The sequence below is a fragment of the Cherax quadricarinatus genome, chromosome 79, assembly GCF_038502225.1.
Source record: "Cherax quadricarinatus isolate ZL_2023a chromosome 79, ASM3850222v1, whole genome shotgun sequence".
NCBI lineage: Eukaryota > Metazoa > Arthropoda > Malacostraca > Decapoda > Parastacidae > Cherax > Cherax quadricarinatus.
In genome coordinates, this window is record NC_091370.1 from 19,066,116 (window position 1) to 19,090,387 (window position 24,272).

General features: G+C 42.2%; 1 protein-coding gene across 1 annotated transcript in view; it reads right to left on the reverse strand.

The window, feature by feature from the left end:
- The window catches only part of LOC128702732 (integrin alpha-5-like), a 64,322-nt gene that overhangs the window by 22,875 nt on the left and 17,175 nt on the right, over positions 1 to 24,272 (reverse strand). Inside the window, exons 5-15 of the mRNA XM_070102024.1 lie at positions 22,508 to 22,631; positions 16,181 to 16,221; positions 15,857 to 15,899; positions 14,994 to 15,184; positions 11,201 to 11,395; positions 6,964 to 7,057; positions 6,504 to 6,595; positions 4,183 to 4,322; positions 3,547 to 3,716; positions 2,280 to 2,419; positions 558 to 781 (exon numbers count right to left, since the gene is read on the reverse strand). Of these exons, the coding sequence (XP_069958125.1) occupies positions 558 to 781; positions 2,280 to 2,419; positions 3,547 to 3,716; positions 4,183 to 4,322; positions 6,504 to 6,595; positions 6,964 to 7,057; positions 11,201 to 11,395; positions 14,994 to 15,184; positions 15,857 to 15,899; positions 16,181 to 16,221; positions 22,508 to 22,631 (1,454 nt within the window). The remainder of the gene's footprint in view (positions 1 to 557; positions 782 to 2,279; positions 2,420 to 3,546; positions 3,717 to 4,182; positions 4,323 to 6,503; positions 6,596 to 6,963; positions 7,058 to 11,200; positions 11,396 to 14,993; positions 15,185 to 15,856; positions 15,900 to 16,180; positions 16,222 to 22,507; positions 22,632 to 24,272) is intronic.

The window sequence follows — 24,272 nt, forward strand, 5'->3', positions numbered from 1 at the left end:
CTGGCATTTTAGTTGCCTCTTACAACATACATGACTGACAAAGGAAGAATTCTTTTTCACTTCCCATGGCGGTAAGAGGAAATAAAGAAGAACAAGAACTATTAAGAAAATAGAAGAAAACTCAGATGAGTGTGTATACATATGTATGTGTAGTGTGACCTAATTGTTAGTAGAAGTAGCATGATTATTATTTTAATTGGGAGAAACAACGGCGCTTTGGATTGTCCTCTCAAGGGAGGTCTCAGTGGAATCAAGGTGTTCATGGTCAATGCAACTTGACCTGTCCTCCCTTTCTTGGAGTTGAATCTATTTCCCCCAGATGCTGTGGTGTCTTTGTCTAGCTTTCAAGCTTGTATGTGGTTCCCTCACTTTTCCTTTCCTCACTCTTCTCAGCTAACACCCTTCCCTTGCTCTCCCTAACTTACACCCTCCCTTTGCTCTCCCTAGCTTACACCCTCCTTTTGCTCTCCCCAGTTTACACCCTCCCCTCGCTCTCCCCAGTTTACACCCTCTTACTCTCCCCAACTTACACACTTCCCTCACTCTCTCCAGCTTACCTGTGGTTATCCAAGGTGAGTCTAATGTTGGTCTTGGCGACGCAAGTATTGGGATCACTACCGCATAAGAATCTGACAGAGGTGGTGCTGGTCCACTGCTGGGAAGGTTGTGGGACTTCCACCACTGGCAGAAGATCCTCATGCTCTTGAGGGTGCACCTGCACCAGGCTCACCTGCAGGTCTGCACCTGCGAGGGCCACGGCTTCCTCCTCAGTGGCCAGCTCCTGCAGAAAGCAAGCAGGTATGGAGAAATCACCATTATATTCATGGGTTTGGTGCTCAACCCATTGGGATCAAAATAGTTCCTGGAGAATGAGAGGTAATCATGTGTGATTCAAGGAAGGGCAGCTCTAATTCTCAGGGTGAACAGCTTTTCACCTGCATCAAGGCACCCCCTGTTAAAGGCTTCAATAAGCAAGAAAATCACTGAGGAAACCTGAGAAAAGGGGCTTGGCCCAGTTCCAGACCAGACCTCCCTGTTTAATGACTTGATCAGTCAGGTTGTTGGGTGCTGCTCGCTGCATGCAGTGCAGCATAAGCATCTCAGCCAAGCTGATCAGGAACATGTGTTTGTGATCAGGAAGTAAATCTGGATGACACACAAGTTCTGCCACACAGTATGACAATATGCTTAGTGAGTTTTTTTGTAACGGTCATGTATCTTCCCCAACATTTAAGTGAAGGTGGATTTAGGAAGGGAAGAAAATGAGTAGACCAAGTGTTTACACCGAAGCATGTAAGTGAACTAAGATGAAAGGTAAGGAAGGTTTTGTCACATTTCTGGATTTAGAACAGGCATGTGATAGGGTGGATAGGGAAGCGATGTGGCAGATGCTGCAAATGAAAGGCAAAGAGAATCTGACTGGGTTATTAAAGAATAAATTAACTAGGAAGCAGACATACCAGATACTGGTTTACATTTCCTTCCCTTGAATGTAAATAGTAATGTAACAGCAGTTTCCATGCAAACTGTCCTACAGTTTTCATGGTATTTCCTATTGCTCTATAATTCATGTGCCCTAAACCCATAGTGGTCATATGTTATGGAACATCTACAACAACAGAGCATTTTTTATGAGTAAAATTAAGGTAGAGTATAATCCACAAAACATGAAAATCAAGAAGAATAAAAATAACAATATTGTTGCTGCAACAGTTCAATATTTGTCAGCCAAGTGAAGAAACTTTTATTGAAAGTTTAAAAATTCTTCTCCAAGACCCCTCAAGGAAGGTTCCTTGATGTTGGTGAGGGGCTCCTGATTTAGGGAATTGGATCTGTGCTCCAGTTCCCCGAATTAAGCCTGAATGCCTTCCACATCCCCCCCCCCAGGCGCTGTATAATCCTCCGGGTTTAGTGCTTCCCCCTTGATTATAATAATAATAATAATCTTCTTCAAGAATAAACAGAAGAATGGACAGGGACTAACCAATGGTGTAACCACAGAGTTAACATGAGGGGTATTTTACAACAACCACTTGTATGACTTGCTTGTATCAGCAGCACCAACTGTGACCCTACTGTCTTATCCCACAGCCTCAGAAATTTTCATGGTACATCTATTCTCATACCATTTAAAGCCATGTAGTCAATAAAGCCAAAGTAAGTTACAGTGAATGGTTGTCAATGTTTATTTATTGACAGTCATTCATTACAACTTATCGTGGGTTTATTTCCTCTCTAAACTATTAGCAAAGACTAAAACTAAATTCTAATGGTCTGACCTCAGCATAGATGTGATACTCAAGCTGGTGGATCCTATTTACAATGTGGACTGTCTCCTGAACATGCTGACTGGTGGAGTCTCTGAAGAAGATCCTTTGACGGGGATAGTTGCCGTCCAGTACCACCTGCACTCTCACTTCTGGATCAAGAAATGTCAAAGCTCAGCATAGGTTACAAGGTCAATTTCTATAAAATTCTAAACAGTGTAGTTTGCGATTAGCAGGCAGATTACCGAGCCTGTACCAAACCTTTCACTGAATAGCTCACGGGTTTACCACTTCACGTAATCAATATATTTACAGTCAATGACATTTACAAAAAGGTATGAGAAAAAAATTATATACAATATATAGTATATTAATGATATATTGATATTATGATATATTTTATATACATGGGAGTTGTAAGAGGCAACTATAATGCCAGGAGCAAGCAGCTACTAACTCCTGTATAAATTACAACATGTAAAAAGAAAAACTTAGGAGACGGTCAGTGCATTGAAAAAAAATCTACATACAGTGGAACCTCAGTTTTCATATACCAGGCTGTGTTGGACATGTGGGGTAGCGGGCCTCCAGCAGCAACAGCCTGGTTGACCAGGCAAGCACCAGATGAGCCTGACCCATAGCCGGGCTCAGAGAGTAGAGAAACTCTCGAAACTCTTCAAAGGTATATCAAAGGTTCTCTATAAAATGTATTTTTTTGTTAATATTTTTGAGTGTCTGGAGTGGATTAATTTACATCATTTCTTATGGGAAATATTAACAAAAAATACATTTTATAGAGAATAACTATAGTTTTACATACAGACAAGGGCATACAAAAACCAAGGTTCCATTGTACCCTGAATATGACCAGATAGAACATAAGTGGAGGTAACCCAGATGAGTGGTAAGAGGTGCCCCAGGATCAATAGACTAAATCTAGGGTTTAAGCTAATTCTGGACTCTGGCATATATTTGGTAAATGTTTAAGTGTTTGTAAGTGCCAACTGCTCTGAAGGAGTATTCAGGTGTAAGTTTACTTAACAGAGTGAAAGAAAGTGGTTATTAATTAAGGGGTACTGAGACATCCATATACTCTGTAGTAATAAAATAATTTATAATTGTGCTATGAGAAGTGATTGAGTTGAATGGAATTACTCCACTTCAGGCAATAAGTGGAATTAAGATGGTGGGTGGTTAAAAGTTCAAGCAAAGGTGAGACTACTTTCTATTCCCTCGCTGATGAGAGAGATAGAAATAGAAATGCAGTCATACACCTCACCTATATCAAACTTGCCCTGGTGGCCCAGAACACCCAGCTGAACACGGAGGTGGAAGCACACGCGGAGTGCCCACTCCTCACCCTCCTCCAGGCAGTTCCTCTCCTGAAGGTCCACCTGGCTGGTGCTAAACTCAAACATTGACACCTGAAGCTGCAGCACCTGTGCTGTCCTGTGAGAAAATGCAACAGGAAAGTGAGTGTGACAGAGAAGCAGAGGCTAAAGTTAGTTTCAGACTCATAGTCAGTTAAATTCACAGTCAAAATCATACTGATTTCCTTAATTTACATTAGAATTATTTGGTTATTCAGCACTAAAACAATTACTGACATTGTTATCAATTTCTAGTTACTACTGTGACTAAATTACTGTTACAGAGTGCTCACAGAGCAATTAAACAATTCAAAGTCATTATACAAGACATATCCACAATCTGTTCCAAGCATTTGCCAAGGAGGTCATGTTTGGCTCTTCACAAGAAAACCAACCTATCTGAAGGAACCAACACTAGGCCCTACCTGACAGTTATCAAAGCATCACAGAAGATATCAAGGGCCTACCTGAAGAAGGCATCAAGGACCTACCTGAAGAAGGTACAGTATCAGGAACTTACCTAATAAATGGTATCAAGGACCCACCTAAAGAAGAAGGCAGCATCTGACATGGGCGCCCCCACCAAGAGGTCTGGATATCCATTACCATCGACGTCTTTCCCACCAGCAAGACTGTAGCCAAAACCTCTCCTCCTGCTGGAGGAGAACTCAGCCAGCTGCAGCACCTGCACAACACATCACAAGACTTTAAAGAGTGCAGCTAGCTAGTTCCTCATGACTAGGGGCAAAAGGTCAAGCCTGTATTTCCTGTTCTGATCCATAGGGGTTTTCAGCTTCATAGGGTCATTAAAAAACTAGAAGGGTAGCATTATACCCTGTATACCTCAATGAAGAACACACACTGACTGGGGAATAGAAGGTAATCAGATGTCATCCAAGGGTAGAGAGGATAATGCTGATTTCTTGGCTCAAGACTTCTCCCTCCATGAAGGACAGTTTTAAAGAGGGTCTTAGCAAAACCTAAATTAGGGCACTCTTGGTTCACAAATTCTCAACTATACAAATAAATTGTTCTTTTTAACACAGCAGCTGTCCTCCAGCAAGGTAGAGTGAGCCAAAGGTGAGGAAACACAAATGAACATTACTTATTCAATATGTCTTACCAGAAGTGTGCTGACATCACAGTCCATCACCCTCCTCTTAATAATGAAGAAGTGAATTGATTTACAGTGGAACCTCAGTATGCGAGCAGCTCCCTACTCGAACAAAGCTCAGTACTCGAACAAACAAATACAACCTGCCAGAACTTCGCTGTAAACTATTTCGTGTTTCTTCACATTTTTTGTATTATTTGTATAAATAAGTCACCATGGGGCCTACAATGATTAGTAATAACAGCCAACCAAACAGAAAATTGGTTGGGAAGAATTTGTTCGATACTAAAACGGAGTGGCACTCAAACAGCCTTCTGGAATGAATTAAGGGTGCATACCAAGGTTCCACTGCATTTATGACAGATACTCTTATGAACATTTATAACAGATACTATTATATATATATATATATATATATATATATATATATATACAGTGGACCCCCGGTTAACGATTTTAATCCGTGCAAGAGGGCTCATCGTTATGCGAAATAATCGTTATGCGAATGAATTTTCCCCATAAGAAATAATGGAAATCAAATTAATCCGTGCAAGACGCCCAAAAGTATGAAAAAAATTTTTTTTTACCACATGAAATGTTAATTTTAATACACACAAACTGAAAAAGGCATGCACAATTAAATGACACTTACTTTTATTGAAGATCTGGTGATGATTGATGGGATGGGAGGAGGGGAGAGCATTATCTTCTTACTGTTTAGAAGGGGAATCCCCTTCCATTACGACTTGAGGTAGCAAGTCCTTTTCCGGGGTTACTTCCCTTCTTCTTTTAATGCCACTAGGACCAGCTTGAGAGTCACTGGACCTCTGTCGCACAACAAATCTGTCCATAGAGCTCTGTACCTCCCGTTCCTTTACGATTTGTCTAAAATGGGCCACAACATTGTCATTGAAATAGTCACCAGCACGGCTTGCAACAGCTGTGTCAGGGTGATTTTCATCTATAAAGGTTTGCAGTTCAACCCACTGTGCACACATTTCCTTAATCTTTGAAGTAGGCACAATGGATTCCACAACTGGCATAGGCTTCTCAGGGTTAGCCCCAAACCCTTCAAAATCTTTCTTAATTTCCATACTAATTCTCACCCTTTTTACCACAGGGTTGGCACTAGAAGCTTTCTTGGGGCCCATGGTCACTTATTTTCCAGAAACAGCACCGAAAACACTGTAATAATACGAAATATTCCGAGTGTATGCTTGGATGTTACCGCGGAGGCTGGCTGGTAAACAATGGGACGGCCGGCACATGTGAGGCTGGCTGAGGGCACATTGGACGCGTCTCGGACGAAAATCGGTAAGCGGGTTTTTAATCGGTATGCGCGGCAAAAATTTTGCGATAAAAGTAATCGGTATGCGGAAAAATCGCTATGTGATGCCATCGTTATGCGGGGGTCCACTGTATATATATATATATATATATATATATTTATAACATATAACTTTCGTTTTTTCTTTTGGGCCTCCTCACCTCAGTGGGATACGGCTGGTACGTTGAACGAAGAAGATTTATAACATACTGTTATACACATTTATAAGATACTGTTATAGACATTTATGCAATATGAATATTGCTGCAGTAACATATTGAAAAGCTATTTATATATACTTAGATCATAAACTTATATTTATAAATATGGAACAGATATAATTGTTTAGAGGTTTTGGATGGGGGAAGTGAGCACTAGCTCCTGGTACCATGTGCATGGGCAAGTGGGCAGGTAGATGCATGTACCTGAGATGGTGATGACCTTATGCCTGTGACTGACCCAAGGAAGATAAATACTGCTCCTCCACCAGAGTGCTGAGGTGCTCCCACTGCCACATCTGTAGGAGAGGAGAGGCAGGGTCAAGAAGGAAGGTAAAGAGGCAGAGCCAAGAGGAAGAAGGCAAGTAGCATGTATCTGAATGGACTAGAGTGGAAGGTTATCTATGAAGGCTGGTACCAATTAAAAAACTACAGGAGCGTTCCAAAGATTGCTACAACACAGAACTTGTATTATTTTTATTATTACTGTAGTTTTATGGAGCAGCACTAAATCTATAGGGGTCATACAACTTCTGGGAAATAAGAGGCAATGAGGTTTGGTCCATGTAAGGAGAAGAGCAAGTTCCAATACCTTGGGTCAAAAATCCCTCACCAGTATGATGGTAACTTCCTTGAGGAAACACACGACTGCAGCAAAGATACAAACCTTGGTAGCCATCACTGTTGAGGTCCCCGAGGCAGGCGATGCTGGTGCCAAACCTGCTGAAGTCTTCAGTACCTTCCATCGTGTGTTTGGTGCCCTGTGGGGCACCAAACAAAACATTACATCATAGAGTGATTGGTGGGAGGGAATGAAGGAGGAAAAGGTAGTGTTGGAGGGAGGGAAGTACATCAGAGAGAGAGAGAGAGAGAGAGAGAGAGTGTGTATGTGTGTGGTGTGTGTGTGTAGTGTGTGTGTGTGTGTGTATGTGTGTGTGTGTGTGTGTGTGTGTGTGTGTGTGTGTGTGTGTGTGTGTGTGTGTGTGTGTGTGTGTGTGTGTGTGTGTGTGTGTGTGTGTGTGTGTGTGTACTCACCTATTTGTACTCACCTATTTGTGGTTGCAGGGGTCGAGTCCTAGCTCCTGGCCCCGCCTCTTCACCGGTTGCTACTAGGCCCTCTCTCTCCCCGCTCCATGAGCTTTATCAAACCTCGTCTTAAAACTGTGTATGGTTCCTGCCTCCACTACGTCATTTTCTAGGCTATTCCACTGCCTTACAACTCTATGACTGAAGAAATACTTCCTACTATCTCTCTGACTCATTTGTGTCTTCAACTTCCAATTGTGGCCTCTTGTTTCTGTGTCCCCTCCCTGGAACATCCTGTCTTTGTCCACCTTGTCTATTCCACGCAGTATTTTATATGTCGTTATCATGTCTCCCCTGACCCTCCTGTCCTCCAGTGTGGTCAGGCCGATTTCCCTTAATCTTTCCTCATAGGACATTCCCCTTAGCTCCGGAACTAACCTTGTCGCAAACCTTTGTACTTTCTCTAGTTTCTTGACGTGCTTTATCAAGTGCGGGTTCCAAACAGGTGCTGCATACTCCAGTATGGGCCTGACATACACGGTGTACAGTGTCTTGAATGATTCCTTACTAAGGTATCGGAATGCTGTTCTCAGGTTTGCCAGGCGCCCATATGCTGCAGCAGTTATCTGATTGATGTGTGCTTCCGGAGACATGCTCGGTGTTATACTCACCCCAAGATCTTTCTCCTTGAGTGAGGTTTGCAGTCTTTGGCCACCTAGCCTATACTCTGTCTGTGGTCTTCTGTGCCCCTCCCCCATCTTCATGACTTTGCATTTGGCAGGATTAAATTCGAGAAGCCATTTGCTGGACCAGGTGTCCAGTCTGTCCAGGTCTCTTTGAAGTCCTGCCTGGTCCTCATCAGATTTAATTCTCCTCATTAACTTCACATCATCTGCAAACAGGGACACTTCTGAGTCTAACCCTTCCGTCATGTCGTTCACATATACCAAAAATAGCACTGGTCCTAGGACCGACCCCTGTGGGACCCCGCTCGTCACAGGTGCCCACTGTGATACATCATTACGTACGTGTGTGTGTGTGTGTGTGTGTGTGTGACTGAGTGTGTGTGTGACTGAGTGTGTGTGTGACTGAGTGTGTGTATGACTGAGTGTGTGTGTGTGACTGAGTGTGTGTGTGACTGAGTGTGTGTGTGACTGACTGTGTGTGTGACTGAGTGTGTGTGTGTGACTGAGTGTGTGTGTGTGACTGAGTGTGTGTGTGTGACTGAGTGTGTGTGTGTGACTGAGTGTGTGTGTGTGACTGAGTGTGTGTGTGTGACTGAGTGTGTGTGTGTGACTGAGTGTGTGTGTGTGACTGAGTGTGTGTGTGTGACTGAGTGTGTGTGTGTGACTGAGTGTGTGTGTGACTGAGTGTGTGTGTGTGACTGAGTGTGTGACTGAGTGTGTGACTGAGTGTGTGTGTGACTGAGTGTGTGTGTGTGACTGAGTGTGTGTGTGTGACTGTGTGTGTGACTGAGTGTGTGTATGACTGAGTGTGTGTGTGACTGAGTGTGTGTGACTGAGTGTGTGTGTGTGACTGAGTGTGTGTGTGACTGAGTGTGTGTGTGTGACTGAGTGTGTGTGTGTGACTGAGTGTGTGTGTGTGACTGAGTGTGTGTGTGTGACTGAGTGTGTGTGTGACTGAGTGTGTGTATGACTGAGTGTGTGCGTGACTGAGTGTGTGTGACTGAGTGTGTGTGTGACTGAGTGTGTGTGTGACTGAGTGTGTGTGTGACTGAGTGTGTGTGTGACTGAGTGTGTGTGTGACTGAGTGTGTGTGTGACTGAGTGTGTGTGACTGAGTGTGTGTGTGACTGAGTGTGTGTGTGACTGAGTGTGTGTGTGACTGAGTGTGTGTGTGACTGAGTGTGTGTGTGACTGAGTGTGTGTGTGACTGAGTGTGTGTGTGACTGAGTGTGTGTGTGACTGAGTGTGTGTGTGACTGAGTGTGTGTGTGACTGAGTGTGTGTGTGACTGAGTGTGTGTGTGACTGAGTGTGTGTGTGACTGAGTGTGTGTGTGACTGAGTGTGTGTGTGACTGAGTGTGTGTGTGACTGAGTGTGTGTGTGTGACTGAGTGTGTGTGTGACTGTGTGTGTGTGTGACTGAGTGTGTGTGTGACTGAGTGTGTGTGTGTGACTGAGTGTGTGTGTGTGACTGAGTGTGTGTGTGACTGTGTGTGTGTGTGACTGAGTGTGTGTGTGACTGTGTGTGTGACTGTGTGTGTGTGTGACTGAGTGTGTGTGTGACTGAGTGTGTGTGTGACTGAGTGTGTGTGTGACTGAGTGTGTGTGTGACTGTGTGTGACTGAGTGTGTGTGTGACTGAGTGTGTGTGAGACTGAGTGTGTGTGTGACTGAGTGTGTGTGTGACTGAGTGTGTGTGTGACTGAGTGTGTGTGTGTGACTGAGTGTGTGTGTGACTGAGTGTGTGTGTGACTGAGTGTGTGTGTGACTGAGTGTGTGTGTGACTGAGTGTGTGTGTGACTGAGTGTGTGTGTGTGACTGAGTGTGTGTGTGACTGTGTGTGTGTGTGACTGAGTGTGTGTGTGACTGAGTGTGTGTGTGTGACTGAGTGTGTGTGTGACTGTGTGTGTGTGTGACTGAGTGTGTGTGTGACTGTGTGTGTGACTGTGTGTGTGTGTGACTGAGTGTGTGTGTGACTGAGTGTGTGTGTGACTGAGTGTGTGTGTGACTGAGTGTGTGTGTGACTGAGTGTGTGTGACTGAGTGTGTGTGTGACTGAGTGTGTGTGTGACTGAGTGTGTGTGTGACTGAGTGTGTGTGTGACTGAGTGTGTGTGTGACTGAGTGTGTGTGTGTGACTGAGTGTGTGTGTGACTGAGTGTGTGTGTGACTGAGTGTGTGTGTGACTGAGTGTGTGTGTGACTGAGTGTGTGTGTGACTGAGTGTGTGTGTGACTGAGTGTGTGTGACTGAGTGTATGTGTGACTGAGTGTGTGTGTGACTGAGTGTGTGTGACTGAGTGTGTGTGTGACTGAGTGTGTGTGTGACTGAGTGTGTGTGTGACTGAGTGTGTGTGTGACTGAGTGTGTGTGTGACTGAGTGTGTGTGTGACTGAGTGTGTGTGTGACTGAGTGTGTGTGTGACTGAGTGTGTGTGTGACTGAGTGTGTGTGTGACTGAGTGTGTGTGTGACTGAGTGTGTGTGTGACTGAGTGTGTGTGTGACTGAGTGTGTGTGTGACTGAGTGTGTGTGTGACTGAGTGTGTGTGACTGAGTGTGTGTGTGACTGAGTGTGTGTGTGACTGAGTGTGTGAGTGTCAGAGTATGTGTGTGGGGAGGGGATGGGAGGAGTGTGAAAGGAAGAATGATTACATTTTAAAAATATTCAGAAGTCCAGAGTCACAGTAAATAAGAATATACATTAACAGACAATAATTCATACACAATGAACACTGAAATAATCCAAAACCAAAGTTATAATCCACTAACACAAAATGTTGAGAAAAGTGACAAAATGAATGAGAAAACTCAGCAGTATTAATATTATATTGAAAACATGTGTTAAACTTGTATAGGTCATTGAATATGCAAGAATTTTTTAATCAAGGGGAAGCACAAAACCCATAAGGGGTCATATTGCACTTGGAGAAAGGCAGGCATTCAAATATAGTCCAAGGGAAGGAAAATCCAGGTTCTTGAATCAAGCTCCCATTACTGGCATCAAGGTACCTTCCCTGAGATGTGCAGTTAGAAAAAACAGCAAATGCTTATTATTGTACCTTGACAGTGTGGGGCTCTTGATTCAGACTTCTGGAGCCATTCTCTATTCTCTAGATCAAACTTGATTACCTTTTATTCCCCAGGAGCTGCACAGTATTGGTCTAGCACTTCCCCATGAATATATTAGTGTGATGGCAAACCTTGGTTCCCAGGATGATGACTTTGCCAGGTTCGGTGTAGCCTGAAGAGGTATGTACTTTCCCTAGAGGAGCACCCACCAGCACCTCATCCTCACCATCTCCATCAAGATCGCAGCTCTCCAGCACCGACCCCAGCAGTTCTCCAGTGTCCCTTGCTCCCTCCAGCAACTGTGTCATCATCTCCAGCTCCACCACCTACATGAGCTTCATTATTTATGGAATTTACAGGCTAAGAATGGTTGTCCTACATTAGCTTATTCCAAAGCCCTATCTCTGGTACACTACTGCCAGGGGTGGCTACAAAAGTTTGATACAGGAGGGGTTTAGCAGTGGCACTCTGGTTTGAATTAGAGGCTAGGGAACTTGCCTTAAAGTATTTTTTTTTTATTTGGGGGCTTTAGGGGGCTTATGGAATTTTGGAGGCTTCAGTCCCCCTTGGCACTGCCACTGACTTCCACTTCCCAGGATGTGATGCATAACAAGTGACTACCACCTGGGTACATGTTTACTGCTAGATGAACATCAAGTTCACAAACTTGTGTGGATCATTCAGTACCATCCAACAGCTAACTTCTGCCAGTAATCTTTCAACTACCACCCACAGGATGGGTTTGAAGGTGCATAGAGATATTAAACTAATTGTGGCTCAACCTATACCAGTCTGGGTGTTGCTAATTAGCTACAGCAGTAGAAGATTAGCATGAATGTTACCCAGATAATTTGCAGAAGGAACTTTAAATTATTGATTAAAAAAGACTTTCAGTGCATTATGCAATACAAATGTTTACAACACCCACCCAAGTGTCCACCACACTCAAACACACATCCATAGCTAAAATTAACGTTCCTTCCTCCCCAAAGTATAAACCATTCACACAAAATAATACTGTACAATAATAAATACAATCCCTAAATGTGAGGATATTCTACATTAAGGTTTATTAAAACTCAGCCAAAATTTTTGCAAGTCCACAACAGGTACCTGGGTATTGTAACACAGTAATGACAACTGAGATATTCATGGATATATACTACACCTGTAGATATTCATGGGTATATACTATTTGGGAGTGGACGTGTCAGCGGATGGGTCTATGAAGGATGAGGTGAATCATAGAATTGATGAGGGGAAAAGAGTGAGTGGTGCACTTAGGAGTCTGTGGAGACAAAGAACTTTGTCCTTGGAGGCAAAGAGGGGAATGTATGAGAGTATAGTTTTACCAACACTCTTATATGGGTGTGAAGCATGGGTGATGAATGTTGCAGCGAGGAGAAGGCTGGAGGCAGTGGAGATGTCATGTCTGAGGGCAATGTGTGGTGTGAATATAATGCAGAGAATTCGTTGTTTGGAAGTTAGGAGGAGGTGCGGGATTACCAAAACTGTTGTCCAGAGGGCTGAGGAAGGGTTGTTGAGGTGGTTCGGACATGTAGAGAGAATGGAGCGAAACAGAATGACTTCAAGAGTGTATCAGTCTGTAGTGGCAGGAAGGCGGGGTAGGGGTCGGCCTAGGAAAGGTTGGAGGGAGGGGGTAAAGGAGGTTTTGTGTGCGAGGGGCTTGGACTTCCAGCAGGCGTGCGTGAGCGTGTTTGATAGGAGTGAATGGAGACGAATGGTTTTTAATACTTGACGTGCTGTTGGAGTGTGAGCAAAGTAACATTTATGAAGGGGTTCAGGGAAACCGGCAGGCCGGACTTGAGTCCTGGAGATGGGAAGTACAGTGCCTGCACTCTGAAGGAGGGGTGTTAATGTTGCAGTTTAAAAACTGTAGTGTAAAGCACCCTTCTGGCAAGACAGTGATGGAGTGTATGATGGTGAAAGTTTTTCTTTTTCGGGCCACCCTGCCTTGGTGGGAATCGGCCAGTGTGATAATAAAAAAAAAATATACTACACCTGTAGATATTAATGGGTATATACTACACCTGTAGATATTAATGGGTATATACTACACCTGTAGATATTCATGGGTATATACTACACCTGTAGATATTCATGGGTATATACTACACCTGTAGATATTCAAATCAAATCAAATCAAAGTTTATTCCCTATAAGGATTACAATGCAGGGTTTACAGATTTTGGTTATTGTGTGGTTTACATGTAGTAAAATACTAATTACAGAGGGGGCCACTAGAACACCTAGCATGGCTAGGCATTTCGGGCAAACTTAGATTAATTCTTAACCCTAAATTATAACAAATTGTTGAGTAAGTTGACTAAATACTAAGTGACTAAATACTAAGTGACAAATACTAGTTTGTGAGTTTAGCAACGTGAATGCTTTTGTTTTGGCACAATACATAGTTTCTATATTAGAGTATCACAAGCAAACTTATGACTAGTTAGGAATCATTATTTTAAGAATAGGATACGTATTTCTGTGCTTATAGTCGAATGGGAGAGTGAGTGTAAATGTGGACCACCAGGTGGTTTTTATGTAGTTAGTTGGTGGGGTGTATCAGGGAGATAAGATGTTTTCTAACAGTAGTTTTGAAGGTGATGAATGTGTCTGCTGTTCTAGAGTTTCAGGTAGGGTGTTCCAGATTTTAGGGCCTTTGACATACATTGAGTTTTTGTAAAGGTTTAGTCGGACACGGGGAATGTCGTAGAGATGTTTGTGTCCGGTGTTATGCCTGTGGGTCCTGTCACAACTATCAAGAAAGCATTTTAGGTCAAGGTTAATACTGGAATTTAAGGTCCTGTATATGTAGACTGCACAGTAGTAAGTGTGGATGTTCTGAACAGGGAGTAAGTTTAGATCTATGAAGAGTGGGGGGGGGTTGTTGCCAGGGATAGGAATTAGTGATTATTCTTATTGCAGCTTTTTGTCAAGTTATTATTGGCTTTAGGTGTATTGCTGCAGTTGATCCCCAAGCACAAATAGCATAGGTGAGGTATGGATAAATGAGTGAATGGTATAGTGTGAAGGGCATTTTGCGGCACGTAGTATCGTATCTTGGAGAGGATCCCAACTGTTTCGGATACTTTTTTTGATATTTGTTGGATATGGGTGCTGAAATTCAGGTTGTTTACCTGGAGTTTACCTGGAGAGAGTTCCGGGGGTCAACGCCCCCGCGGCCCGGTCTGTGACCAGGCCTCCTGGTGGATCAGAGCCTGATCAACCAGGCTGTTACTGCTGGCTGCACGCAAACCAACGTACGAGCCACAGCCCGGCTGGTCAGGAACCGACTTTAGGTGCTTGTCCAGTGCCAGCTTGAAGACTGCCAGGGGTCTGTTGGTAATCCCCCTTATGTATGCTGGGAGGCAGTTGAACAGTCTTGGGCCCCTGACACTTATTGTATGGTCTCTTAACGTGCTAGTGACACCCCTGCTTTTCATTGGGGGGATGTTGCATCGTCTGCCAAGTCTTTTGTTGTCGAGGTATAGGCCTAGGAATTTGCCCTCATTATGTCTGGCAATTAGAGTGCTGTCAATCTTAATGTTAAGTTGCGCAGCACCTGCTCTGCTACCATGGGTATATACTACACCTGTAGATATTCATGGGTATATACTACACCTGTAATAGTTATATACTACTTGGGAATGGGAGGTAATCAAATTTGATCTGAGGAAAGGTAGGGTACCTCCTATTGCTTAAAATCAAGATCTTTTGAGTAGTATCAAGGCACCTTATAAGGACCACATCCCACATACCTTTCGTGTAACTATAACCCCTATCCACTTGCACCACCTGTCCCATATATCCACCCTTAGTATACTTCCTCTTTATTTGCCTGCTATACCCACATCCCATACCCAGTCAACCCATGCCATATTCATGGGGGTTACTTACTCTCTTCTGGTTACCACAGGAAGTCACCACCACACTGCTAGAAGCAAGCATCCTCTGAGTCATGGCCCAGCCTTCATAGTGAGACTCCTGGCCACACTCCTGCCCTAGATGTCTCTCATGTGGGTATTCAGGAGCATCCAGGTCAAACTTCAGTACATAACCTTCAGGCTGTGTTATATCTACCTGAAATCCTTGTGTCAGCAGTAGAAATAAAGACGGTCAATGAACTTCTACCAGTAAGGATGACTTATTATTACTAAATTTCTGGGAAAACTCTAAACCTGCAGAGATCATACAGGGCCTGGAGAATGGCAAACAATATTATTTGATCCAAGGAAAGTTAGGATAGTTCCAGTTCCTTGGATCAAGAACTCTTCATTATCTAAGCACTGCCCCCCTCCCCTACCTTGAAGGATGCAACACATTCAAACTGTAAATTAATTTAATGCTTTCTACATCAGCAACATAATGGTTCAGGTCAAAATATAATACTACCAGACTGCCTCCATACATATTGTGAAGTAAATAAAACACAACCTAATCAAGTCACCTAAACAGCCTCATTAAGAGAAGAGCCCAAGAGCTCTACCTAGTTGGGTTATTGAGGCAAGGACTTTGGGTAGTTTCAAATTTAGGTTGGATAAGTACACGAGTGGGAGGGGTTGGATTTGAGAGGGACTTGCACATCGGAGCTTGTTTCTTGGGTGGCATTGAGAATTGGGTTGGTCAAATGTTTGTTAGTGGGATGAATTGTAAAGGACCTGCCTAGTATGGGCCAACAGGCCTGCTGCAGTGTTCCTCCTTTCTTATGTTCTTATGTTCTAAAGCTTAATGACTGCAATCTTACAAAATTGCACACTCACCATTTATAATGCTGGGACAGCCCAGGTACACCACAGTGTCATCCTGAAAAGAATACAAGTGATTCAAATTATTGGTGAAATACATTTAAAAATAAGTCCATTAATGCCATTACAAAAGTAACAATTAAAAGAACTAGAAAAACTTTAGAAAATAAATGAGAAGAATGTGTTAATTAAGCATACAAAGGATAGCTAATACAACTAGTCTCATTATTCATTGTTGTAAATTTGTGTTTTTGTTAATACAGAAATAAGAACTTTACACAATACAATGAAGGTATAATTGGTGGTCTTGAATTTAAAAATTAACAATAACAGGTATACCTTATCAAAGGCCGCACTGAACCCGCAGTACTGGACGTTAGCTGAAACATTTACATAACATTAGTAATGGGAACTTTGATTAGATTTAAAGACTTCAGACTTCAATACATACATATATGTACTATTTATTTTCTAAGACAAGGGTTAAAACATAAATATATATAGTAACCTCTTTTCCTGTATAAACTATTAAATGCAAAAAGACAAACTTTATAAGAGAATTTCTTCTTTTTCAAGTCACCCTGTCTCAGTGGGAGATGGCCTCAATAGGAGATGGCCTCAGTGGGAGATGGCCTCAGTGGAATATGGCCTCAGTGGGAGATGGCCTCAGTGGGAGACGGCCTCAGTGGGAGATGGCCGGCGTGTTAAAAAAGTATACGTATATGTATGTAGATGTATACACCTTTCAGTATGTATAGCCTACCATGTTTAAGCATTAATATTAGTTTACCAGAAGTGCATTGCATACTAGTGGCTTTATTTTGTGCTTAATATTGTAACTATTTTATTACATGTAAACTACATTATTTTTGTACTGTATAAACAATTTAATTTGAATTTAAAACAGTGGTTTGCTTAAAGATAAAGTACTGTAGGCTTGAAAAAACTTGGTCTCCAAGGAAAACATTGTCTCGGTAAAAGCTTCCATTCTGCCATAATTTTTTTTTTATCAGTTTTTCCTTATGTTGAGTTTTTAAAATGTTTTGGTGCAAAATTTCATGCCAGATTAGATGATGTGTGTTTAAAGCTGTTAGGTAATGCTGTAGGCATCTTGTTTCAACATTCCTATCCTGAATTCTTTTTTGTTGAGTTTTGTTTAACCTGAGTCTAAAGTATATCACTTTTAAGTCAGGTACAAAATGATAATTTTAAAATGACATATGGGATAAAATGAACAATGTATTTTTTCCAAGATTAAAAGAGCAAAAGCATTCCTCATTTTAACACTATAATATTTATCCTTAAAGACTACATAAGAACTAAACAGACTATTTAGTAGGATTTTTTGTGCAGTTAACTACAATTATAAAGTTCACATTATTTCTTAAATCTTTTTTATTACCTTCTTGGTTCTACCTTTTCACCAAGACTACAAAGTTAATGTGAGAAGTGTATTTGAATGCTCATACACCTGAGACCAGAGATTTTGAAAATTCAACAAGAGAAATGATTAATTGTAGGTAGTAGGTTGGTAGACAGCAACCACCCAGGGAGGTACTACCGTCCTGCCAAGTGAGTGTAAAACGAAAGCCTGTAATTGTTTTACATGATGGTAGGATTGCTGGTGTCCTTTTTTCTGTCTCATGAACATGCAAGGTTTCAGGTACGTCTTGCTACTTTTACTTACACTTAGGTCACACTACACATACATGTACAAGCATATATATACACACCCCTCTGGGTTTTCTTCTATTTTCTTTCTAGTTCTTGTTCTTGTTTATTTCCTCTTATCTCCATGGGGAAGTGGAACAGAATTCTTCCTCCGTAAGCCATGCGTGTTTTAACCCATAAACGGTCCAAGCAGATCTACGTTCACATGTGTAGTGCTCCAAAAGTAGATCTACGTTTTTTTTACATACAGTGGACCCCCGCTTAACGATCACCTCCAAATGCGACCAATTATGTAAGTGTATTTATGTAAGTGCGTTTGTACGTGTATGTTTGAGGGTCTGAAATGGACTAATCTACTTCACAATATTCCTTATGGGAAAAAATTCGGTCAGTACTGGCACCTGAACATACTATCATGTGGGAGTTCGTCACGTGGATTAGGGTAGAAATACTCACGTAGGCTGTTATACGTATAATTACTGTTATGTGGACAGAGCCCGCAGCCGTTACCTATCTCCTTGGTTACACTCGTAAAACTGGCTAGGCGGCTGGCCAGTACCCCCTTGTGGGTGTTTTGAAATAGTGTCAGCTCAGCACAATATGAAGAACGTGACTCAAGACGGTTGGTCGTTGAGTCAACGGACAGGTTACTGGTAACTGGTTACTACTACTGAGACTGGTAACTGGTTACTACTACTGAGAGCTCGGCGACGCTAACGTATGTCGTCCCGACATACAACTAATACAAACTAGAGATGGCAGGTATACGGCTTGGGCTGATTCTATACAATGTCAAAGTACACAACATGAACATTATAGATACATAAGTAGAACATTGGAATGAAAGCTTACGTAACTGAACTGTAATGCAATACAAGGTATACTATAGTACAACTTAAAACTCAACAAATGAACAACGAACTCAACATTGAGATTACAAGTGATAAAAACAAAAATTTTGATCGATCGATCTGTATTCGTGTGATCTACGGATTCTGAGGAAGGAATATATACAAAGAAAGAGTGTTTAACAGAAAGGCAGATTCGGTGCACGCAAATCTAGACTGTTAACTCTCAGAATGCGGAGAGAACATGAACACAAAAAAAAAATTCTTGAATACTGATAAGTTGATACTGTAATTATTCATCTATACAGGTTATTTACATTTAACCCCAACTCTGCTAGGGTAAGATTGGCATATGCAGAATGGGTATCATCTCTGGGAGGATCAAACTCTGTAGCATTGGCTAACTCATGCTGTATTTGAGACAAATCTGAATTGGAAGTTACAAATGATACTTGAGGATTTCTCAATACCTGTCGTGTACGTAGGGAATAACGACATTCAGGTTGATCGTCTGACTGAGTATCAGAGGAAGAGAGTACAGGATCAGGAGGATTGTCAGTGTCTGTCACATTAGTCTGGGTTGGAACATCATTATCATCACATACTAACTTCATATGATCCAAATGCGATTCTTTATACTGACCAGTACTAATCTCTCTAACCTTATACTTATTTCCAGTGATATGTTCAACTACTCGATAAGGACCAACAAACCTTTGATCAAGCTTTGGCATTGCAGACGTTTTGTTAAAGTTAGTCAGCATAACTCTCGAACCTACTTTGATTTTGGATGGCTTTGATCGAGTGTTTGCGACTCTTGTGAATTCAGCTGTTGATTTATGAAGTGTTTCACGGATTCTTCTAAAAACACTTTGAGCTAAGCTGGTACGAGTTGCTACGAAATCATCAGGGTTGTAATTTGGTTTCGGATTAGAATATAACAACTCATAAGGCAAACGTTTATCTACACCGTACAATGCATAATGTGGAGTGTCACCTATAGAAACATTGTAAGCAGAATTTATAGCACACTGCACATCAGGTATAACTTCATCCCAAGTTTCACTGTTGGGATTGATAGTGGCTCTCAAGACATCAAGTACTTTCTTATTGGTTCGTTCCGCTAACCCATTGCTGGCAGGATGATGAGGAACAATGGTGGATTTAGTGATCTTGTACAAGGTACACAAATTTTCAAGAATTTCATTACAGAATTCACCTCCATTATCTGTTACTAGGGACTTAGGAGTGGTATGCCTGCAGATAATGCGTTCTTTAAACGCTTTAGCTACTGTCTCGACAGTCTTATCTGCAATAGGAACTAACTCGCAATATCTGGTGAAATGGTCTACCATAACACACAGATGTTTGTTACCTTGGAGGGAACATTGGAAATTAGTTAACAAATCTAGCGCAACTCTTTCCCAAGGTTCGCTAGTAGTTGGATACACTTGGATTGGATTAGGACCATTAGCATTGCCTTTATGTTGCATGCAGACACTACATTTCCTAACATACTCAGAAATATCAGTTGCCATTCGAGGCCAAAAGTATTTCAATCTGGCTTGTTTTACTGAACGATCCATACCAGGGTGTGCAACACCTGGTACATCGTGAACTAGCTGCAAGGCTACATTCACTAGTGACTGTGGAATTACTAACTGGTATACTCTTCTGCTAGGAGTACCCAACTCGGCCGTTCGATACAGTAATTCTTGGTTCATGAGAAAGTCACTAATGGGTGCTGGTGGCTTCACAGTCAGAATAAGATCTTCCTGGAGCAGGAATCGAATCACACCAGACCACATGGGATCTGTTCGTTGAGCATTCTTTACATCTTCAGCACTAAATGGAGGGTCTGCAGTTACTATACTAACATGTCGCGATAAGGCATCTGCGACTACATTTGACTTGCCAGGTAAATGCTCAAAGGTGGGATTGAACTCTTGGATAGTCAAGGTCCATCTAGCTAACCTTCCAGTAGGTTGTTTGTTCTGGAATAAGGGTATCAGTGGAGCATGATCTGTCAAGACATGAACAGAGTACTGATAAATAATGTCTCGGAAGTGCTTTAAAGACCATACTATTGCTAAAGCTTCTTGCTCAGTTACTGTATAATTACGTTCAGCCTTCGTAAGGACTCGGCTAGCAAATGCAACTGCGTTGTACTTGCCATCGGTCTTCTGAGCTAGTACGGCACCTATGCCAATTGAACTAGCATCAGTTGTCAGATAGAAGGGCTTAGAAAAATCTGGAAATTTCAAAATTGGAGCAGAAGTTAGCTTTTCTTTTAGAGTTTGGAATGCTCTTTCTTGACGGAAGGTCCAAACAAAAGGAGCATCTTTCTTAAGCAACTCAGTTAGAGGAGCAGCTATGGAAGAAAAATTGGCAATGAAAGATCTATAAAAACCTGCTAAGCCCACAAAGGATCTTACGGCATCAGCAGTTTTGGGAGTTGGAAAATTTAGTACTGCAGTTACTTTACTTTGGTCAGTCGTAACCCCTCTAGGAGTGACTACGTGACCAAGAAACTTAATTTCTGATCTGAAAAATTGACATTTTGACAGTTTGATCTTTAAATTGGCTTCTTCAAGCTTACCAAGTACTACATCAAGTCTTTTCAAGTGTGTATCCACGTCTTTAGACATGACGATTACGTCATCTAAGTACACCATAAGTGCATTACCTATGAGACCTCTAAAGATATTAGTCATGAGCCTTGAGAACGTGATAGGGGAAGATCGTAATCCAAATGCCATTCGGAGGTAGTGATAATGACCTGTAGAGTGAGAATGTGATAAAACCCTGACAAATCTAGTAAAAGACTTTGTTATCTCCAATATTACGTAAAAGATCACCCAGGCACCCCGGGTGGTGGGAGAGAGAGTGGTGGGGGGGGATGCTTCTGCCGCGCACCCCAGCCACTCTATGCCACAGGAATGGTGAAAACCACTCTTAGCATCCAACAGGGAGCACAAAGCGATATAAACAATACTTCAGAGGAGCTTGGCTTACTTCTTACTGCGTGGCTTACTTCTCTCTCTCAGCTGGGTTAGAAGCTGGGTTGGCTGACTGGCTTACCCCACGAGAATGGATGACTGGAAGACGTGTAACGATGCACAAAGCACGGAGGAGCAGTTGGATGACAGGAGACAGGCTGGATGATAGGCTGACTGGCGTTCACTTCCACAGTCTGGCTTACTGACTGGCTTAATTGCAAAATCCGGGTCAACCCCTCGGAGATTGAAGCAATTAGCACACGAACTAAGCCAGGAAGCTTGAAACGACTGCAACAGGCTTGCAGGCAGTAGGTTGTGAGGGGAGTAGGCTGCTGTGGCTCGAGGTGCGCGAGGGTAGTAGCTGGTGGCTGGAGGTTCACCTTTGACCCTGCCGCTACTCACACAGCCTTCTAACGCCTTGAATTACCCTTAAAAACGTAAATCCACGCTCCACACAGCTGCTACCATTTAACATGTGCGAGTTCGACTCGTGGATTAGGTAAGAAATACTCACGTAGGCTGTTATTACGTATAATTGCAGGTATGTGGAGAGAGCCCTGACAGCCGTGGCCTATCTCACTGCTCACACTCGTAACACTGACTAGCCGGCTGCCCACAGTACCCAGTGAGTGGGTCTTTTGAAATAGTGTCAGTTCAGCGCAATATGAAAGACCGTGACTCAGGCAGAGACGGTTGGTCGTTGAGTCAACGGACACTGGTTACTGGTAACTGGTTACTACTGAGACTGGTAACTGGTTACTACTACTGAGAATACTACTGGAATGAAAAAAGTTCGTTAACCGGGGGTCCACTGTATTTTCAAATATAACAAAAAAAAAGTAGATCAAAGTTTCTTTTACACATTTTCAAATGTAAAAAAAACAAAAAGATCTACTTTTTTTACATACTTTCAAATGTTGAAAAAACGTACATTGTATATATACGTTCGGACCATTACGGGTTAAGAGGCAACTAAAATGCCGGGAGCAAGGGGCTAATAGCCCCTTCTCCTGTATAAATTACTAAATTTAAAAAAGAGAAACTTTTGTTTTTCTTTTTGGGCCACCCTGCCTCGGTGGGATACGGCCGGTTTGTTGAGAGAAGAAGAAGAAATGATTAATGTGCAAGAACTGCACACGAGGACTTACTGCTTGTAGGTCGTAGTCGCTGAGGCTGGGTTTGGTTGGGTCTCAGTAGAAAGCATTCTCCTTCAGGCACAAGAAAGCCCTCGTTTCCTTTCTTCATGTAGTACGATTCCCGTGGTGCACACATCTGTAGCCATGTTACATTTTTTTTTTATTAACACATCAGCCATCTCCCACCAAGGCAGGGTGGCCCGAAAAAGAAAAACTTTCATCAGCATTCACTCCATTACTGTCTTGCCAGAGGTGCACTTACACTACAGTTATAAAACTACAACATTAACACCCCTCCTTCAGGGTGTAGACACTGTACTTCCCATCTCCAGGACTCAAGTCCAATTTGCCAGTTTGCCTGAACCCCTTTATAAATGTTACCTTGCTCACACTCCAACAGCACCTCAAGTCCTAAAAACCATTTGTCTCTATTCGCTCCTATCTAACACGCTCGTGCATGCTTGCTGGAAGCCCAAGCCCCTCACACACAAAACCTCCTTTACCTCCCTCCAACCTTTCCTAGGCCGACCCCTACCCCGCCTTCCCTCCACTACAGATGTATACACTCTCGAAGTCATTCTATATTGTTCAGTCCTCTCTACATGTCTGAACCACCTCAACAACCCCTCCTTAGCCCTCTGACTAATTCTTTTAGTACTCCACACCTCCTAATTTCCACACTCCAAATTCTCTGCATAATGTTTACACCACACATTGCCCTTAGATAGGACATCTCCACTGCCTCCAGCCACCTCCTCACTGCAGCATTTACAACCCAAGTTTCACACCTATATAAGAGCATTGGTACCACTATACAGTGATACCTTGGGATACGAACAGCTCAAAACGTGAGCAATTATGTAAGTGTATTTATGTAAGTGCTTTTGTAAGTGTATTTTTGGGTGTATGAACTGGATTAATCTAATTTACATTATTCCTTATGGGAACAAATTCGTTCAGTATCAGCACTCGAACAGCCTTCTGGAACGAAATAAGTTTGTATCCCAAGGTACCACTGTACTTTCATACACTTCCTTCTTTGCCTCCATGGATAATGTTTTTTGTCTCCACATATACCTCAACACACCACTCACCTTTTTTCCTTCATCAAGTCTATGGTTAACCTCATCCTTCATAAATCCATCTGCTGACAAGTCAGCTCCCAAATATCTAAAAACATTCACTTCTTCCATACTTCCTCTCTCCAATGTGATATACATTTTTTCTTTATCTAAATCGTTTGATACCCTCATCACCTTACACTTATCTATGTTCACTTTCAACTTTCTACCTTTACACACCCTCCCAGCTCGTCCGCTAGCCTTTGCAACTTTTCTTTAAAATTTCTCAAAAGCACAGTATCATCAGCAAAAAGTAACTGTGTCAACTCCTATTTTGTATTTGATTCCCCATAATTTAATCCCACCCCTCTCCCCAACACCCTAGCATTTACTTCTTTTACAACCCCATCTATAAATATACGTATTAAACAACCATGGTGACATTACACAACCCTGTCTAAGACCTTCTTTTTTACCATTACATATATACATACATGTATATAACTTAAATACAAATATACATACTTACAAACACAGGAGGTACTGTGTTATTAGTTTAGCAACACCAAGCATTGTATAAATTATCAAAATTGTTGTTGAAATTGCATTTTAAGGGTAAAGTAGAGCAAAAATTTAATGTTTTATGTACAGTGTGGTAGAGTATTCAACTCAACTGTATGTTCAATGCTGGTGGGGAGAGACATGTCAACAAGCCA